The following is a 17,755-nucleotide window of genomic DNA, read 5'->3' as shown; positions in this document are numbered from 1 at the left end:
GTTAAAAAATAAAGATCTTGAAGCCCGAGGAAGGATTTCATTTACCTAAATCACTTCTTAATACAAAATGCTTAATCAAACCCAAGGAATATATTCAAGAAATGGGTGATATGATACAAGAAGAAAATGAATGATGCGATACAACAAGAAGAAACGCCTCCGCGAAGCTCGTTTTCCAAAAAAACTGGATTTGTTTCAAATTGAAACTGGGGTTTTGAACGAAAGAATCGATGGAATAACAACTTTAACCTGGATCACCATCGCGTTAGAAACTGACGCCGCCGTCGTACGCCGCTGCATTCGACACCATATCCGCGAAGATGAATCCGCCAACGTCGCCGCCTAGAAGGCCCGCGCCCAATCCGGCCCCGATATTGCTATTATTTGGCGGCGCGGCCGCCCCGTGTCCATACTGCGGCGCGCAGCCGTGCTGAGAAGGAGGTGGGTACCCGTACCCGGCCGAAGGTGGCGCGTGTTGCGGCTGTGCGCCGTATGCAGGGTAAGCCCCCGGCGGGTAGGACGGCTCTCCGACCTCATCTGGAGGAGGATAATCAGCGGCGCTGCTCCCCGCTTCAGCAGGCGGATCAAGAAACCTGTAGGAGAGATTAATAACGCCCTTGAGCTTCCCGGAGTTGGGCCTGCGGATCTGGTAGCTACAAAACTGAGCCGAATCCTTGTCCCCTCCCTCTCTGAGGAGCTCCTTGACGGGAATCTGGACGTAGCCAATCTTCCGATCGCCGAAGAAGCGCTCCGATCGGAGGGCGACATGGAGGACGAGGCTGCAGGATGCGGCCAGGTCTACGGGGATGAAGAAGCGGAGGGTGGCGTTCCAAGAGGGCTTCTTGCCACCTTTCTTGTCGGTATGGGTGCGTTGGGCGGACCGGGGTTGGCCGACGATGGACACGACGACGTAGACGTCCATCTTGCCGAAGACGTTGACGTTCTTGAGCTGCTTGGCGGAGATTAGCATCAGCTCCAGCGTCCTATACGCCGCCATTATCGATCGCTCGATCGCAGCGCGGATCTCCTTCGCTTCTTCTCCCCAAATTCTGGGGCTCAAACCATCGGAATCGAACCGATCAAGAAACCCGATCAAACTGCGGAATCGTCGGGCCGATTACATTTTTAGTGCAAAAAATAAAACAAAATTAGTATTAGAAGTTTTTTAAAAAATAATTTGCTATCGTTATTAAATGTTTTTCTTTTCTTTTCTTTTCTTTTTCTTTAACAGCAAATACAATTAAACAACGCAAACGAGCAGCACATGAGAATACCCCAAACAACTAGTCAGTCAACCATCGTAAAGACTAATTAATAGACACAGCTGACGGTCGAATTTAACCGAGAAAGAAAATCAACGTTCCGAGTTCGATGTCTATATCTTCCGCTACGCGCTCCGGCGGTAGAGCGAGTAAGAGGAGAGGACGACGAGGAGGACGAGGACGACAGCGGCAATACAGGAGACGATGACGGAGCTGCCGATGTGGCGGCAGAACTTGGTGTAGCGGTTGCAGATCTTGTCCCAGTTGGCGTGCGAGTTCCCCCGAATCCCCAGGTACGCCATTGACCCGGCGCTCCCCGTCGCCGACGCCATCACTCCGACCATCAACTGCGCGTTATACGTAAAAACAGAGTTTAATTAATCCAGAAGTTTAGTAATTAAACTACCGCAGTAAACGGTTAATTAACTAATTACCGCGTCGAAGAGGATGAGGAGGAAGAGGATTCTGGCGGATGGCGAGGAGCTCGAGATGGCGGACAAGGAAGCGAAGATGGTGACGATGCTGTAGAAGATAGCGACGCACAGAGCCACCAAGAGATATCTACGCGATTAAAAGTAAGTAATTAAGATGTCAGATTTTGTAATTAGCTTTCAATTTAATATCTTGGGATATTGATTTGCATGAAAGAATTGCGAATTAAAGAAATTACATGAGCGCCGGGACTTGCTGGAACTTGGCGTCCCTAGAGATGACGGCAAAGGGCGGCGGGAGGCCGGTCTGGAAATCCCTGCTCTGCTTGCTGGTCACCAGCACCGCCAGCGCCGACACCGACAACGCCAACAGCAAGATCCTCAGCGCCAAATCCACGCCGAACAGGTTCGTCGACGGAGGACGCGCGCTCTTGCCGTCGGTCGATGCGTCTAACTCTGTCGTCCCCATCGCCGTATGTAGCACTTCTCAGAGGAACTAATTATCATCAGGAGCAGGACGAGTCCTTTAAATAGGAAGAGATTGCAACAAGCTGCCGGCACCAAGTCATGGTATGAACAGAGAGAGGTGTCGATCGACGTGCATGAGCTGGCAAATAATAGATTTATCAATTTTTTGCTCCCGATCGATCATAGCATTCATAAAGATTCACACTGTTCACTGTGGAATTGCTCTCACTTTGAATCAATATATTGATTGAAGAAAAAAGTGATACGCTATTGGAAATCCTCAAATATCTTAAGTAGCTAGCTATGGTCTATTCAAACTCAACAATAAAATATATTATCATTTAGATTACTTGTGAGATTCTAACACAACCTAATGGGAGCATTCAAATATAAATATATAATAAAATTTAGTAAAGTATTGCCTGGAAGTGAATTGACGGCTGCTACCGCCAACCACGTTGACTCAATTTATTGTATGCATTGAGTCACATTGAAGAAGGATCAGCTCAGACAGCACGGAGAATCTTATCCTATCCCTGTTCCATTGCCACTTCTGAACAAAAATGTTTTAAAAGGTTAAAAAAAAAATGGAGATACATTTAGAAAAAAAATTGCAAAAGAATATAGAGATCTAAAGAAGCAAACTTACTAGTGGGAACTCTTTTATGGTTACTTTGACTTTTTGCGGCTGTCGTTGTTCCAACTTCCAACCAAGCGTATATTGCTATAAATTAAAAAAAAAAAAAAAATCAAAACAGCACCTAATATATTTCTTATTCTAAAAATATTTTTATTCTAATACCATTATAACAACTGCGAGATTCTAACAATTATATTATAGATACGGATCTTATTCTAACAAATATTTAAATATATTCGACATAAACTTAAAATTATTCTAATAAAGCAATCAGAAACTTCTACCATTGTAATAGATATGCTCCAATAGTCAATTAATGGCTACTGATCATGTTGAATCGATGGACGTCGAAGATGTGGCATTTCTGTTGACTAGTCGAAGACTTTAAGACGTAGATTTTCTGTCGCCATGAATTTGTAAATATAGTGCCGAGTCAGGGAGGGGTTCCCTGGTGATGACCCTCCAACGCTTAAGTCAAATCTCCGACAGAAAAAACTAGAGTAAAGAAGAAATGAGACTGTAGCTACATTGAATAATAGCCCATACCTCTATCGACGTCTGAGGGTCCTTATATAGGGCTCCCCAGAGGTACCTGCGCGCTCCCTGAGACGTGTACACTCCTCAAAGCATACCTGAAATGTATGTGTCAGGAAAGCACGCAGGACGTCATACTTTTGTTAGGATCGACGGTCGCGGCTAGAGAGGGGGGGTGTGAATAGCCGCCCCCAAATCTTCGTTTCTTCCTACGATTAGGGTTAGCGCAGCGGAAATAACTAAATAGAAACGCAAAAAGGAAAGATCAAACCTCAAACTCGAACTCGACGATGTAACGAGGTTCGGAGATGAAACTCCTACTCCTCGGAGTGTCCGTAAGGTGGACGAAGCCTATCAATCCGTCGGTGGATGAGGCCCCGGAAAATCGGCTAATAAGAACTCCTTCTGGGTGGAGAAACCTCACCACAAACTCTTGCAACAGCAAGATCAGAGTACAAGTACAAGAAGCACGGCAAGATACAAATATAAAGATGAATGTAACAACTCTTGCTTGCCTTCTCGTCGTCGACTGAAATCTGTAGATGAAGCACCAACTTCACAGAATCAAATGGAGAAGTCGAGGAAGCTCACGGGCTTAGCGAGCAACAAAGCTGAACGAATCAATAACTGAAGCAAGAAGAAGATCAAGAAGAAGCGGAGAGAAAGAGAATCAATCTGCAAGAAGACGGAGATAGCGTTGTCTCACGGATATACCTAGACCGTCGACATATCCGATCGGTAGAAACCCGATCGGTCCCGGGACCGATCGAGCTAGATGCATGTCCTTCCTTTCTCCCTTCGATCGTTCGATCGGTCGCAAACCGATCGATAACACTGGCTACGATCGGTCACCCGATCCGGATCGATCCATCGATCGATCCGGGGTTTTGCCCAAACCAAGTCCAAGCCTTCAAACCAACATGGTCAACCTGACTGTTGGTACATCATGTAGCATCGGCCACCCGACCTACACCGTGTCCGCAACCGACCCACTTGGACTTTTCTCTGTGTCACGTATCCGTCCTGACCTACTGACCTTCTCAACACCGGATGTCCGATCACCCTTGATCCATCGGATTTTCCTGCGGCTTCACTCACGGACTTTCACTAGCTTCACTCACCAGATTTCACGCCCCTTCACTCACTCCACCCCCTGGTTCCCAGCTTCACTCACTAGGACTTTCCCTTCCTTCACTCACGACTTTCCACATCCGGTCCGAGCTCGAGCCTCTCGATCACGTTCGGGAGCTATCAAGCCCTCGACTTCCATCCGGTCAGATGAGCTAGCCCTCTCGACACCGGACCTCTCGCTTCCATGTAGCTTCTACTTGGACTTCTCAAGTCTCCATACTTGGACTTTTCAGCTCCTGGGACTTTTCATCGAAAACTCCGCTTGCTCCCTGCTTGGACTTTTCCCATGCCAAGCTCCCTGCTTGGACTTTTCCGAGTCAGATCAACTCACCTCGGGTCAACCAGGTCAACCTTGACCACAGGTTGCACCCACAATCTCCCAAGCTTGTATCCTTGTAAAACATCAAGATACAACGTCAAACATTGTCAAACATAACTCGTCAAACATCAAAACACAACTCGAGTCAAGTCAACTCGAGTCTGGTCAACCAGGTCAACCTTGACCTAAGGTTGCACCAACAACTTTAATAGCACGAGTATATCTCTAACACGACAGTAGAAATTTCCCCGTACAATTCTTTGTCTGATCAAGCCGCCGACCATGCCTCTTATCGGCAGCACTAGTTTCAGGAAGATAACGCCAACTGCTCCCTTTATCATTTGCACGTCGGCTGACGGCCTCCAGGAGGATGCCCGCTCGGTCGAAAGCCATGTCTACTGTTAGGCGAGCAGGATGGTCGCTCGCCCTCCGTTTCTTCCCGCTTTACCTTATGAGCGTCGAAAATTCGACGTCAGGCCGAGCTATCGAGATGTAAGGTCGGCTAATCCTTCTACTGATCAGGAAGGTAACCCCACCCCGGTCGAACGTCTACCGAGTATTGACCACTTTGACCTTCTGTGGGCGAGCCCCCTCCTCTTTACCACCGGATCTCTGGCGAACGGGCCCCCTCTTTTTACCATCGGATCAACTACTATAACAGTTGTAGTAACCAATTAATAACTACTAAATTAAATTTAAATAAAATTGATCAAATTAGTAAATAGTTTTATGATAATTAAATATGCTCTTTTAATTTTTACCTTTATATTATTTGGAGCTAAATAATTCTTCAAAAACTTCAATTCTATATTAACTCAGCCAATTTAAATTTAATTGTATAAATCTATTAAATTTAATTATATTATTAGAAAAATAAGTAGAGCAGTTTTAAACCGATTCTTCTGTACCACTTTTAATAGACACGAGGATAGTCCATAATATAATTAGGATGATTTAATCATAATTAATTATAATTTCTTTCTAAATTTATTTTTTCATCCAAATTATAAATTATAATTTGGATAAAAACGCTCCTGACAATCCGACAACTTTTGGACGCCAACTCCATTCAAATTATAATTTTCATGAAAAGATAAATTCAGATAAAGATCTAATCAATTATGATTAAATTATGACTATAATTCAATTATAATTATATTATGGACCATGAGTCAAAAAGTGAATCAGAATATCCTCTGCTTATATATATATTTGATAGCTTCCTTATTGTTATCAAATTTCCCTAAACGCCCCCCATCGGTTGTCGCCTCTTCGTACCTCCATTATCGACGCAGCGCCAATGCTGCTAGGGTTCCGGCCGCGCATTTCACTCTTCTAGGGCTGCGCCTCGACTGTAAGTCAAGTGGAGTTGTCATCAGTGCACCCTCTACGTTTAGGGTTTTCCTTCGCCTCGTGTTTCGTTCCGCTCAAGCCCGGCCGCCCGAGGAGTTAGGTACCCTTTCAGTGGGCTCTTGCGGTAAACCTTTTGCTCCCTCGATGTCTTGTGCACTTTTTAAGGATGAATTCTGCTTTGCCTTGTTCGGTGTCAACTGGTGGGGGGTTTTTGCCAAGTCGTTTCTAGTTAGTCGTTATCTCCTTAAAGTAACTATCTGATGTTGATTTTTTTCTGTTGTTTTGTTCTGTTTTGTTTAGATCAATTATTGTGTGGTGGACTTTTTCATTCTTCTTCTTTTTTTTTTTGACCAAAAGGTCAATATGGATGTTTTGCTGGTCGTTCTTACTTTTTTTCTTTATGGGTTTATCAGAAGATCGTGTGGCTTAGGATCCTGGCTGTTGGGGCTCTGCTTGTGATCTCTAGTTAGGAATCCTTTATATCTTGAATTAACTTCGGTAAATAGAAGAAGATCACGCAGTTTGTTTCTTTGGATACTTTAGAGTTGACGTCAAGCACGTTAGCTGGTTGACATTGAGCTTTGAACATTGGCATAATCTTATTTTTGAATGACGAGCCAAAAAGAAGGATTGCAGTTAGATTTATATTTTCAACCTGCAACTTATTTTATACTAAAACAAATTAAAGGTCGATAGTCTTATCTAGTGCTGCAATACGCTGAAGAGGATGGATATTTTCTGTTAATAATGCATATTCGGTCATCATCTTGGATATCCCTCTTTGAGTCAATAATATCTATCTTCTTATGTGTACGTCTTTTGCGTCATTCCCCAGCTAGTTGCGAGACCAAGGTACCAATTTTATTTTGAAGTACTCCAACATAAATGTCTTGGGTTCTACTTTTGTAGCTAATGAAGTGTATCTTTTGGCTTATAGAAGTCAAGCATTAGTTTGGCTTTATTATTTTGATTCAGCGTTGAGCGGAACCTAATAAAATTAATGAGTTAATATTCTCATTTTGACACGTCATGATATTTTGGCCTCATATGTCCTAGATTAAATCTTGATGAGAATGTCAGAGATTTAAGTGGGGAAAATGGGTAAACTTAGTTTAATTACAAGTAGAAAGTTGTGGACTAATCAAGAAGATTGTTAAAGGAGCTTGTGATTCATCACATAATATATATATATATATATATATATATATAGAAGCTTCTTGTTGGAAAGGGCTCACTAATGTCGTCCTTAAACATTTAACTACTTGGTTCTATTTAGGTCGAAAGCATTTAGCTTTTTAAGTAGACAATAAATGAACTTTCTGATCTTGGAGGGAATATAAAGAGCCTCTTGAAGAGAGGGATGGCACGAAGGAGTGATTTCTTTAATAACATATATTAATGGAGAAAGCACTTTGAACTCGTAAAAACTATATGGCTATACTAATATTTATATTCTATAACACTTTATTGAGTAAAAATTCTCTAACTGATAGTTAAATAGTTACTACATCCAAACATAAGATCAAGATGTGATTTGTACTACAAGTTTTTAGCTGGAGCTTTGCATAGTTTTTTTTCAATCAGGGTTCTCGTTCAGGAAACTTATGTTTCTGGAAGAATGTGGACTTTTGGAACTCTATTAATGTATTTCTTGTTGTATTAAACAGGATATAATTTTTCTGAAATGTTTTTGCTAGCAGGAACTACAGTTCATTTCACTTAAAGTGAAGTCTAGTGTTGTCTTCGAGCCACAGTGATAAGAGAAGATAGTGGGTTTGAGATAAAAATATGTTTCCCGTTTCCTGTATGACTTGCGTACAAGATTGATCATGGAAAAGAAGCATGTTCTTGTTTATTGTAGCACCTAAAGTGAAAGAAATCAAATACTTCTGAGGTTTGTATGATGGATTGCAACAAGGAAGAGGCTTATAGAGCCAGAGAAATTGCAGAAAAAAAGATGCAAAACAGTGATTTTAATGGCGCACGAAAGATCGCTGAAAAAGCCCAACGTTTGTTCCCTGAGCTTGAGAACATATTGCGGATGCTAACTGTCTGTGAAGTTCACTGTGCTGCTAATGTTAAAGTTAATGGAGAAGTAGATTGGTATGGGGTTTTACAACTAGGGTCCACTGCAGATGACTCATCTATCAAGAAACAATACCGAAAGCTTGCACTTCTACTTCATCCTGATAAAAACCAATTTGCTGGTGCTGAGACTGCATTCAAGATAATTGGCGAAGCACATATGATTTTATCTGATCGAACAAGACGGCACCTTTATGACACTAGAAGAAATGCCATAACCAAATCTGTCCATTCCAAGCAGTCTGCTCCGCAATCGGATAAGAGCGCTATTGCTAAAAAAAAATTTAGTGCATTTCATACTAAGGGTTTCCATCCTCATCATCAACAATCACCACCACCATCGTCATTTGACACTTCTCAAACTTTCTGGACTATTTGCCCTGGTTGTGGCACGAGATACCAGTTGTTTTGCAGCATTTTGAAAAAATTCATTCGATGTCAGAAGTGTTTGATTCCCTTTGTTGCATTTCAGTCGAACGCAAAAGATGGATTTGGAATACATAAGCAGGTTCCGGTTCAGACAACCAATAAAGCTAAACCAAAAAGGCAAACTGGAAATCCCTCTTTTAGCAAGGGGTTCAAGGAAAGAGATGGTGGAGTTGGTTCAAGTAATGAGGTTAAGTTAGAAAAAACTAGCTTGAGTGAGTTTCATCAGCCTGAGAAGGATCCTAAGCCTCCAAAAAGAAATGTGGATATGAATAGGGGCAAAAAGGGGCCTGTGAAGTCCAGATATTCAGATAAAACTAACAATGAAGATGATCCTATAGCAAATATTTCTTCATCGCCAGTGCCAAGAAGGTCTGCTAGGCATATGCAGAACCCTCACTTTAATGAAGTTCAAAGTGAAGATGATAATGACTTTATAAATCATTCTCATCACAAAAAATTGAAGACTAACACCTCCAGTGAGGGGCACAAACCAGTCTATTTTTGTTCTGGTAGCAATCACCTTAAAATAGGAGCTGATTCCACTAACTCTGCTGATGTCTGTAGGGAGAAAAAGCAAAAAGAATGTGCCCATGCTAAGGAGAAGGTGCCATGTGTGAATAAAGGGGTTGACAAAGATCCAATATCAGGAAACAAAGAAGATACAACGAAGCCAGGGACTAGTTCTAAGTCTGGGCTAGATTCTGTTTCTAACACCACATTTGAACACTACACATTTATGTATCCTGATACAGAATTTTTCGACTTTGAGAAGTTGAAGGATGTAAATGAGTTTGCAGTTGATCAGATATGGGCAGTCTATGATAATCTAGATGGGATGCCTCGATTCTATGCTCAAATTCATCGTATCAACACTAGATGCTTCAAATTGTGGTTTACCTGGCTTGAACATATTCCCTCAAATGAAGCTGAGACAGCTTGGTCTGATGCAGATCTGCCTGTTGGTTGTGGGAATTATGAACTAGGATCTTCAGATTATGCTGAAGATCGGCTAATGTTCTCTCACATGATCTCTTGGGAAAAAAAGAAAAGGAAGAACTCATATAGTATCTATCCTAGAAAGGGAGAGGTTTGGGCTCTGTTCAAGGACTGGAGTATTGGTTGGAGCTTGGTTGCTGATAACAAGTTGTTTGAATACGAAGTTGTACTAGTGCTTTCAGATTTTGATGGATCTGGAATTTGTGTGGTTCCCTTACTTAAGATAGAAGGATTTATAAGTTTGTTTGTGCAAGCAAAAGAAAAATCATTTGTCATACCAATCGATGAAACACTTAAGTTCTCTCATAAAATCCCTTCCTACAGGTTGACTGGGAAGGAAAAAGAAGGTATTCCTCAAGGTTGTCTGGAACTTGATCCTGCATCTCTGCCTCTTAACTTCTCAAATACATTCCCTTCTGTTAGTCTTACAGAAAGAATTGAGAAGTTGGATCCGACTAGTAATCCATGTTTAAATTGTACATCTCCAGAGGAACCTAGGATCAATATGGTTCTGGATGTGGAGTGCAAATTAAATGTGAAACAAAATCAAGCAGCTGAAAATCAGGTAAAACAAAATCAAACAAGTGAGAATCACCATTCTGGTGCTCAGAGTAACACCAAAAGTGACACACAGCACGCTGAAGTAGAAATCAAGCAGAAAGATGGCTTGGCTGATAAGAACCTAAACTACAGTTCGAAGGAAAATTTCAAATTGCCTTTGTTCAAATTTCATGAAGCAAAGTTCCACAATTTTGGTGAAGGGAAATCAATTGAAAACCTCCAACGTGGGCAGATTTGGGCTCTACGCGGTGACACTGATAAGTATCCCAAAAATTATGCATGGCTAAAGAAAATCTTTTCAGAAGGTGTACTACATATGGGATGCCTTGAGGCTTGCCCTGTTTTTGATGAGGAGATTCGATGGGTAGAAGAGGGCATGCCAATTTCATGCGGAAAATTTAAAGTGAAACAACTGAGCATTATAACTGTGAAACTTGATATGCTTTCTCATCCTGTACAAGCCATACCAGTTGAGAAAAGAAAGAGATATCTTATTCTTCCTAGCTGTGGTGAGATTTGGGCTGTATATAAAAACTGGAATGTTGGATGGAGACTTTCAGATCTGCATACCTGTGAGTATGATGTGGTTGAAATTTGTGAATGTACTGATGCTGGCTTCAGAGTTAGACCTTTGAAGAGTGTTCAAGGATACCGAGCTATTCTCAAACCCGAGTTAGAAGGAAAAACTATGGAGATTCCCATCCACGAATCTACTAGATTCTCTCATAAGATACCTTCATTCCCACTAACTATTGAAACAGAAGAGGCGCTGCAAGATTGCTGGCAAGTGGATACTGCATCTCTTCCCGAGTGATATTTGAAAGCAGTTTTAATGGGTTGGGGTGTTGAAAATCTAAGTTATAATTTGACCTTTTGTTCTTCATGTTGATACCGACATAGGTATAGAATATAGACACATCAAATCTTGTAAAAATCGTGCTTCAATGTAGTTGAAGCCAAGTGTCTGATTTTTTTTTTTTCCCTTTTCTTTTGCAGGTGCCATCATTTGCTGCATTGGATGTCGCAGAGCTGGCTTTATATGTCATTTCCGAGTAAGATGTGCATTCATGGTTCACTCTCTCAATGCTTGAATAAATCTACGTAGGTTATTCCAAAAAAAAAAAAAAAACCTAGGCCTGCTCTACGTTTTGAGGTGACCAATATGGCAATCTGGCACCCAAATATAGCTAAATCTATGTGTTTAAATTTCTGGGAGCTACCTAATGAGCTCTTGTTCTAGTCTTCTAGATGCTAGATACCTGGTTGAAGAAATTACGACGATGTTTAGTTGGAAATATATCTTATGAGGATTTGCTGTTGATATCACTACTAATCATGATATATCTGCATTGTGAATAACTTCGGTTTGAGGTTATTAACAGCCAGGAATTGATCAGTTCAAATCTTTTGTCCTCAAATTTTTCTGTCCCCGTGTCCCTTGTCGATCGGACGGATCAGATTACATCTCAAGGCATCATGACATCCTTAAGATGTGTGCAGTATCTTCGTGATATGTAAGATATCTTTGAGATGTAATTTGATCCGTCTGATCAACAAGGGGACACGGGGGCAGAGAAATTTGGGGACAAGAGATTTGAACTGGGAATTGATACTATTATTTACTTATTGGCAAACAAGGTTGTGATCCTGTTTACACTCGTACCTGGATTACAAGCTGAGGTGCATACTATTTTGGATAGAGAACAGAGATCATTGGAAAGATAAAATTCATAGTTTGATGATACTGGTGTCTACAAAAGAACGAGTGCATCGAGCGATTACACACTAAAAAACAGATTTTGTTTTGGTCGGCTATTGCAGCTTTAAGAATTTTTTTTTAAAAAAATGAAGATGGAAAACTTAATTTATAATCTATTTATCATGAATTTTAAAATTTAAAATGTGCTCAAAAGTTCCGATGATTGAGAATTATTATTTATCCACTTAACAATTAAAATTGTTAATTATCTGTTAATTAATGACGAGAGTAATTTTCAAAGGCATATTGACACTTCAGAAATTAGAGTGATCTTTTGAGAAGAAGGATAATATTTGGGGTGAAATGAGATTTTTCCTCTATTAAATCCCAATGAATGAGAGCAAATTTCGCATCGGCCATCCGGAGGCGCTAACAGAGCCGAAAACCTCAGATTTGTGTTCTCTCGCCATCATCATCTTTGTTCGGAAGGATCGAAGCCCTAACTCGCCGATTTGATCTCGCGCCGCATCTAATCCTTCTCTGGTAACTCCTCCTTTTAGATCTCATGCCGTGGAGTTGTTTGAGCTAGTCCGGCGATGTCTTTTTTGGGGTTTAGATCATGTGTTTTTTTTTGCAGTATTCCTCTTGTCGGCGATCAATTATCTAAGTATCTCAGTGATCTTTTTTAGCTTATTTTTAGTCGAATTATAAAAGCAAATCGACCATAACTGATTGTGTAATACGTTCAAACAATCAAGGAACATCGAGAAAAAGATCAAAAATAGATCCTTTTAGTCTCTATATTATGAATTGTTTTCGATTCACCGCATTACTTGTGTTTAATTAGTATTCGAGGATTACATATGGATTTGTTTTTCTGTATAAAAATAAACAATTTTTCTCCATCGCTCTTCCTTTCCTGTATCCGTCTGCTTTCTTGGTCCTTCATGCCCTTGCGCCTGCCGTTCTACAAGTTGGTATACAAGAGATTAGAGATTGAAGGAGACAAGGTGTATCACTCTCTCTACTATGTCAATTTAGACAGAGACGTTTCTTCTTGCTCGGAGATTTGATTTAAAGTATACACTTTGATGTTGCTCTTCGTGATTTTTATTTTTTATTGGGAATAGATGGATCCGAACCTTATAATCCGACAAGGTTGGAAACTTTTTTTTTCTTCCTTTTAATAAATCTTTTCATTTTTCTGGGCATAGCCACAATCCGTGAGCAGAGCCAGCCTTGGGCCAGGGCTACCAGGGCACCTGCCCAGGGCCCAAACACTCTTAGGGGCCCACTTTATATATATATATATATATATATATATATATATATATATATAAACGTTATACATATATACGTTTTTTCTCTTAATTTATTTTTTATAAATGTTATAGATATATATATCTATTAACGTTTTTTTTTCTCTTATTTTTTATAAACGTTTTTCTAATTTTTCATCCTTCGTCAAAATCCTCGCCGCTTTCGCCGAGCGCCAGCCGCCAACGATTCTCCTCGCCGAAGCGCCGATTCAGCGATTCTCCTCATCGCGCCTTGCGATTCTCCCTCTCCCCAATCCCCACTGAAGCCCTCCTCGCCGCACCTTCCCTCTCTCGCTGCGACGACTGCGGGAGAGCGCATGGTACGACCGTGAATTGGGGGTGGCTGTGAGCTCACGTCCAACACACAAATCAGGCAAATAGCGCCAAGGACAGAAGGACTTACAGCCGTAAGTTACTGCTGTGGACTGCAGTTGTTGCGAAACCCATCTATTTGGTATTCTTCCTGCCATGTCTCACTTCCCTTTCTTCTGGTGATTTTTTCCCCTTCACAGTCTGCGATCCACTTTTATCATGTTTATACTTTATATGTAAAACATTTTATGCGGATAAATGTGGGATATCAAAGCACCATGTCAATTCCAAATTTGTGCGAGCCATTTCACCTAATCTATCAAAAAAAAAAAAAAATCCTATTTTGATATCTTGTTTCAATCAAACTGTACAACTTTGAATTAAAGATAGAGCTTGTGCAGTTATACTCCCATAGGGCCAATTTTAACAATTAAACATAACAATGAGAACAATGATATAGAATGTTAGGGCAAATGGCTTAAATAAGGAGTTATTCCTATTTCCTAGCAAGCTGATAGGAACGAATTGAATCATATGATGCCGAGGAAGATTGGTTGGAAGCGACAGGGGATTCGCTTTCTTAGCTAGATGAATTGCTAACTTAACTAGTCAAAACTGTTTGAACTCGGACTCCCATACTTTCCGAAAGAGGAAATGAAGAAGATTGACCGACGGTGAATATTTCGGAGAATCGGCTTCGCCAACATTTCTTTATCTTTGATCTTGCCTTGGGTTAGAGAAAAGCTAACTAAGAGGATATAGAGATCGGACTCTTTTCTTTCTTTATCTATCTGTTATTGTCCCATGGGTCTTAAGACAGTCAATAAATAAGTGAAAGAGCTTCTGTAATCACACTTTCTAGAATTGAATATAAGCCTTACGGTATTTATTAAGTCATAGAAATGGTAATTACAATGAGTTGAGGAATATAATAAGCTCTTTGTGGGAGAGGAGGTTAGTTTAAGAGATGATTTAATCCTAGTCTTCATGATATCCTTAAGGTATTGATTAAGTTATGAATTCTATAATCATCCTTTCCTACTTGTTGAGCCCTGTCTTTCGATGTTTCGGTAAGAGATTAGAGCTCCACAGATAGGCCTCGGATAATCGTCTTTTCAATTTGGGAGTCACTAAATTCACTCAAGATTTTAAAGCATTCTTTCTTTCTCAAGACTGACGCATTCTAAAGCATCTTTAACTTCCAGCTTATCTGGAATCTTCTTTCCTGAAGGTCTGTCTTCCTTCTAAGCTGTGTTCTTGTTTTCTTTTTAAACACAGTAAAGAATCTTGAACTACAACCAATGTAGCAAGGGAAGGTGTTCTGAGTATCCCATTGTTTGTGGGCATTAACGAAGCCCTCGGCGTTTGAGTTGAACAAAACTACAGGAGAGTAGAGTCTAATTCAAACCATATGAGTTATTGTTCGATGTGTTTCTCAGATGGTTTTGAGTTGTGTTAATCATGTGAAGTCTGGGTGGAAAAGTGTTTTCATGGTATGCTTGAATTATCTTATTGTTTTTCTATAATTTTTCCCACATTCTCAAGCAGTACCTTAAATTACGTTTGCTTTCATGGTGATTATGTTGGGTTAGAATTTGTAAACTTTTGTATAGATGATATTAATGCTTCTCCTATGTTTAGGTTTTCACAACTGTCGCTGATGACCGTTCCCTCCATTGCCTGTTGACAGTCTATACATGGAAGAAGTGCACGTTAAGGTTAGTATGCGGTCTTAGTTGGACCCTCTCCTATTTGATATTGCTTCTAAATGATGCTTCCAAAACATCAATAACATGTTACTTAAGTTTCTTGTTTTAGCTTTATTTGTGTGATTCTAAAACATTCCACCACCACCCGTGGCATTCATTTCTTCGTTGAATATGTGGATTGAAAAGATACAGAAATTCTAAATATTGATCTATTTTTATAAATTCTCCATAAATGAACTTCCTTTTTTATTCCTTGTATGTAGTTTGGAGAGGAATTATGCTTCACTGTTGGAGGTTAGCATATTCCTTTTGGTGCATCACCACAGGTAAGTTTATTTTTCCTTTCTCTAGTTATGGTATGCTTCCTTAAATTATCTCCTATCATGTCTATTGGAAATATTGCTGTTATATACTTCTTTCTAACATGCCCCCTACATATCTCTCTATTTTCCTCAATAAATTATAAAGTTTTTTCATAGTTTCACCCAAATGTGTTTCCATGCCTTACAAATTCTTATGATTTTTTTGTAGAATATCTGGACTGAACTTGGACCTCCTTGTAGAATCTATCAGAAGCAAATAATTCTACTGTTCAGATATCTTTTTCTTGTGTTTTGTTATTTTGAACTCCTTAGTACTACTTTATAGGGACTAGTATTTAGAAAGATTTTAATTCTTAACCACTCTGCTGAATACATTGTTTAAGTTTTGGTGGAAAGATAAAATTGGGGCATAACTAATAGTTTTGCCCAGGGCCTTTAAACAACCAGGACCGGCTCTGTCCGTGAGAGCACCGTCCTCTCCACTCTGAAGGTTTTTGCATTTTTTTTATCGGGCTGTTTTTGTTTTTTTTTTCCTTGGATTTCATTTTCTATATTCTCTTACTGGCCCTTGTTCTTGTTTCTTAATGTTCTTGAATTGAAAAGGTGCGGGATCCCTCTTTGAATCACTCTGCAGCAGAGGCCAAAGAAGAGGAGTGGGGTAGGATTTACCTCTGTTTTCTTTGCTAAAGATTTGTTTTTGATGGTTGATTAATTTCTCAAAGTCTTTAGTATTCTTCTTAGATTCGTTAGCCTTGTAAATTGTTAAAAAGATTGTTATTTATTTTGTTTGTACGAGTAGATGCTTCCTATTTACATGTTGTGCTTTTTAGTTAAATGCCTGAAAGAATCAGTTTTATCTTTCAATAATTTCAGCGGCACCATAATTTAGACTATATTTACTCTTGTAGCAATGCTTAATTCAATGAGGCTATGCCATAGAATAAAGGATTTGAAACATGACTTTGATGAAGTTCAAATAAAAAATTTCTTTTCTTTTAGTACTTACTGTTGTTAACTTATTATCTTAGATTATTCGTGGATATATATTCTCATGAAATGTCTGATCTAAGCATCATTAGTTTGACAAAAACTACCAGTTTGGGAAGTAGCATTAGTAATTTCCATGAACACGAATTTCTACTGCATTTTGTCTAATAATAACTTTAACTTTCTTGGTACTAAATTTACATGTTTTTTGATTGAATAATCTGCTCCATTCTATTTCTTTTCATATGTCCTGGTCCTTTGTATGTGTTTGTATTGTATACCTTTCCTTGTGCACCTGGTTTACACACGGTAACTTCCTGATCATTTGCGATTCATGTTTTAATGGCATCCTGCTAGTTCAATGAAATTTCTAAAAAACAATATTTAAACTCTCGAGCAAATCACATTATATGAAAAGTTGTAAGCTTTCTAAATTATTCATTAAAAAAACCTTGCAATTTGTATCTTTAGGTAATCATGCCCTGGTCAATGTGTTTGTTCCCTTGCAGATTATTACATACACATGACAAAGATAATACATTTGAAGGACATAGTTCCTGCAGCAACTAACACTGTCAACGCGCAATTTATACTGCTGGAGAAAGGCGGCATTGCTCGGGATGGGAAAGAGATGACTTGCCCGGCATTAGTAGCTGACGAGACCGCATCAGTTCACTTCCAAATGTGGGGAAGTGAGTGCGAGACCTTTGAGCCCGGCGACATCATTCGCCTCGCTGATGGAATATTCTCTTACCACAAGAACAATCTGGTGCTCAGGGCTGGCAAGAGAGGCAAAGCTGAGAAGGTTGGTGAATTCACCATGTTGTTTGTGGAGACCCCGAACATGAGCGAGATCCGATGGGCACGCGATCCTAACAATCTGAAGAAGTTTGTGCAGGAAGCCATTGTCTCGCCACACTCGAGGATCTTTGGACCCTCAAGATAATGCCCTCTGAGATGTTCTCGCTCAAGAATTCAGATTGTATATTTTGTGTTGTCTTCCAAAGTAGTGGTAAGAATGGTGGTGGGTTAGAGAACAAACCAGAAATCTATAGGCCTGAAAACATTATTTAACTTGCAGGGTGAAAAACGCCAATTCTTGCTTGTATTATTGAAAGAACTACTAGACCATCGGGAAAGAGTGTCAACTTCTCATATATTTTTCTCATTACACTTTTCATATTATTTTTTTTTTTG

The 17,755-nt window shown here is 39.9% G+C and overlaps 4 protein-coding genes across 12 annotated transcripts; 2 read left to right on the top strand and 2 right to left on the bottom strand.

Moving 5' to 3' along the window:
* Positions 1–77: 77 nt before the first annotated feature.
* LOC122053273 (protein SRC2-like) lies at positions 78–997 on the bottom strand. Its single transcript, XM_042615256.1, has one exon. It carries the CDS (start codon positions 995–997, stop codon positions 266–268), a length of 732 nt encoding a protein of 243 aa, XP_042471190.1. The 3' UTR covers positions 78–265.
* A 110-nt stretch (positions 998–1,107) lies between these two features.
* LOC122053274 (CASP-like protein 1D1) lies at positions 1,108–2,411 on the bottom strand. The gene is made up of 3 exons (XM_042615257.1): positions 1,933–2,411; positions 1,697–1,823; positions 1,108–1,609 (listed from the first exon to the last, which is right to left on the bottom strand). The coding sequence occupies exons 1-3, from the start codon at positions 2,160–2,162 to the stop codon at positions 1,388–1,390; spliced, it is 579 nt and encodes a 192-aa protein (XP_042471191.1). The 5' UTR covers positions 2,163–2,411; the 3' UTR covers positions 1,108–1,387.
* A 3,612-nt stretch (positions 2,412–6,023) lies between these two features.
* On the top strand, positions 6,024–11,530 carry LOC122053272. Of its 2 annotated transcripts, none has more exons than XM_042615254.1 (3): positions 6,024–6,238; positions 7,839–11,109; positions 11,206–11,530. In XM_042615254.1, the coding sequence occupies exon 2, from the start codon at positions 8,039–8,041 to the stop codon at positions 11,021–11,023; it is 2,985 nt and encodes a 994-aa protein (XP_042471188.1). In that variant the 5' UTR covers positions 6,024–6,238; positions 7,839–8,038; the 3' UTR covers positions 11,024–11,109; positions 11,206–11,530. The 2 variants fall into 2 exon arrangements, with proteins under 2 accessions (XP_042471188.1, XP_042471187.1); XM_042615253.1 differs by having other exon boundaries at positions 6,024–6,262.
* A 774-nt stretch (positions 11,531–12,304) lies between these two features.
* On the top strand, positions 12,305–17,715 carry LOC122053270 (SOSS complex subunit B homolog). 8 transcript variants are annotated; one of them, XM_042615246.1, is made up of 7 exons: positions 12,307–12,451; positions 13,405–13,681; positions 15,181–15,257; positions 15,512–15,574; positions 15,780–16,061; positions 16,175–16,229; positions 17,068–17,715. In XM_042615246.1, exon 7 carries the CDS (start codon positions 17,082–17,084, stop codon positions 17,502–17,504), a length of 423 nt encoding a protein of 140 aa, XP_042471180.1. In that variant the 5' UTR covers positions 12,307–12,451; positions 13,405–13,681; positions 15,181–15,257; positions 15,512–15,574; positions 15,780–16,061; positions 16,175–16,229; positions 17,068–17,081; the 3' UTR covers positions 17,505–17,715. The 8 variants fall into 8 exon arrangements, with proteins under 8 accessions (XP_042471186.1, XP_042471180.1, XP_042471182.1 ...); XM_042615250.1 differs by lacking the exon at positions 12,307–12,451 and having other exon boundaries at positions 13,322–13,681; positions 15,780–15,838; positions 16,002–16,061; XM_042615248.1 differs by lacking the exon at positions 13,405–13,681 and having other exon boundaries at positions 12,309–12,451.
* Positions 17,716–17,755: the final 40 nt, after the last annotated feature.

The sequence above is a fragment of the Zingiber officinale genome, chromosome 3A (assembly GCF_018446385.1).
Source record: "Zingiber officinale cultivar Zhangliang chromosome 3A, Zo_v1.1, whole genome shotgun sequence".
Classification (NCBI taxonomy): domain Eukaryota; kingdom Viridiplantae; phylum Streptophyta; class Magnoliopsida; order Zingiberales; family Zingiberaceae; genus Zingiber; species Zingiber officinale.
The sequence above is the reverse complement of the archived record's forward strand: the minus strand, read 5'-3'. Positions and strand labels throughout refer to the sequence as shown.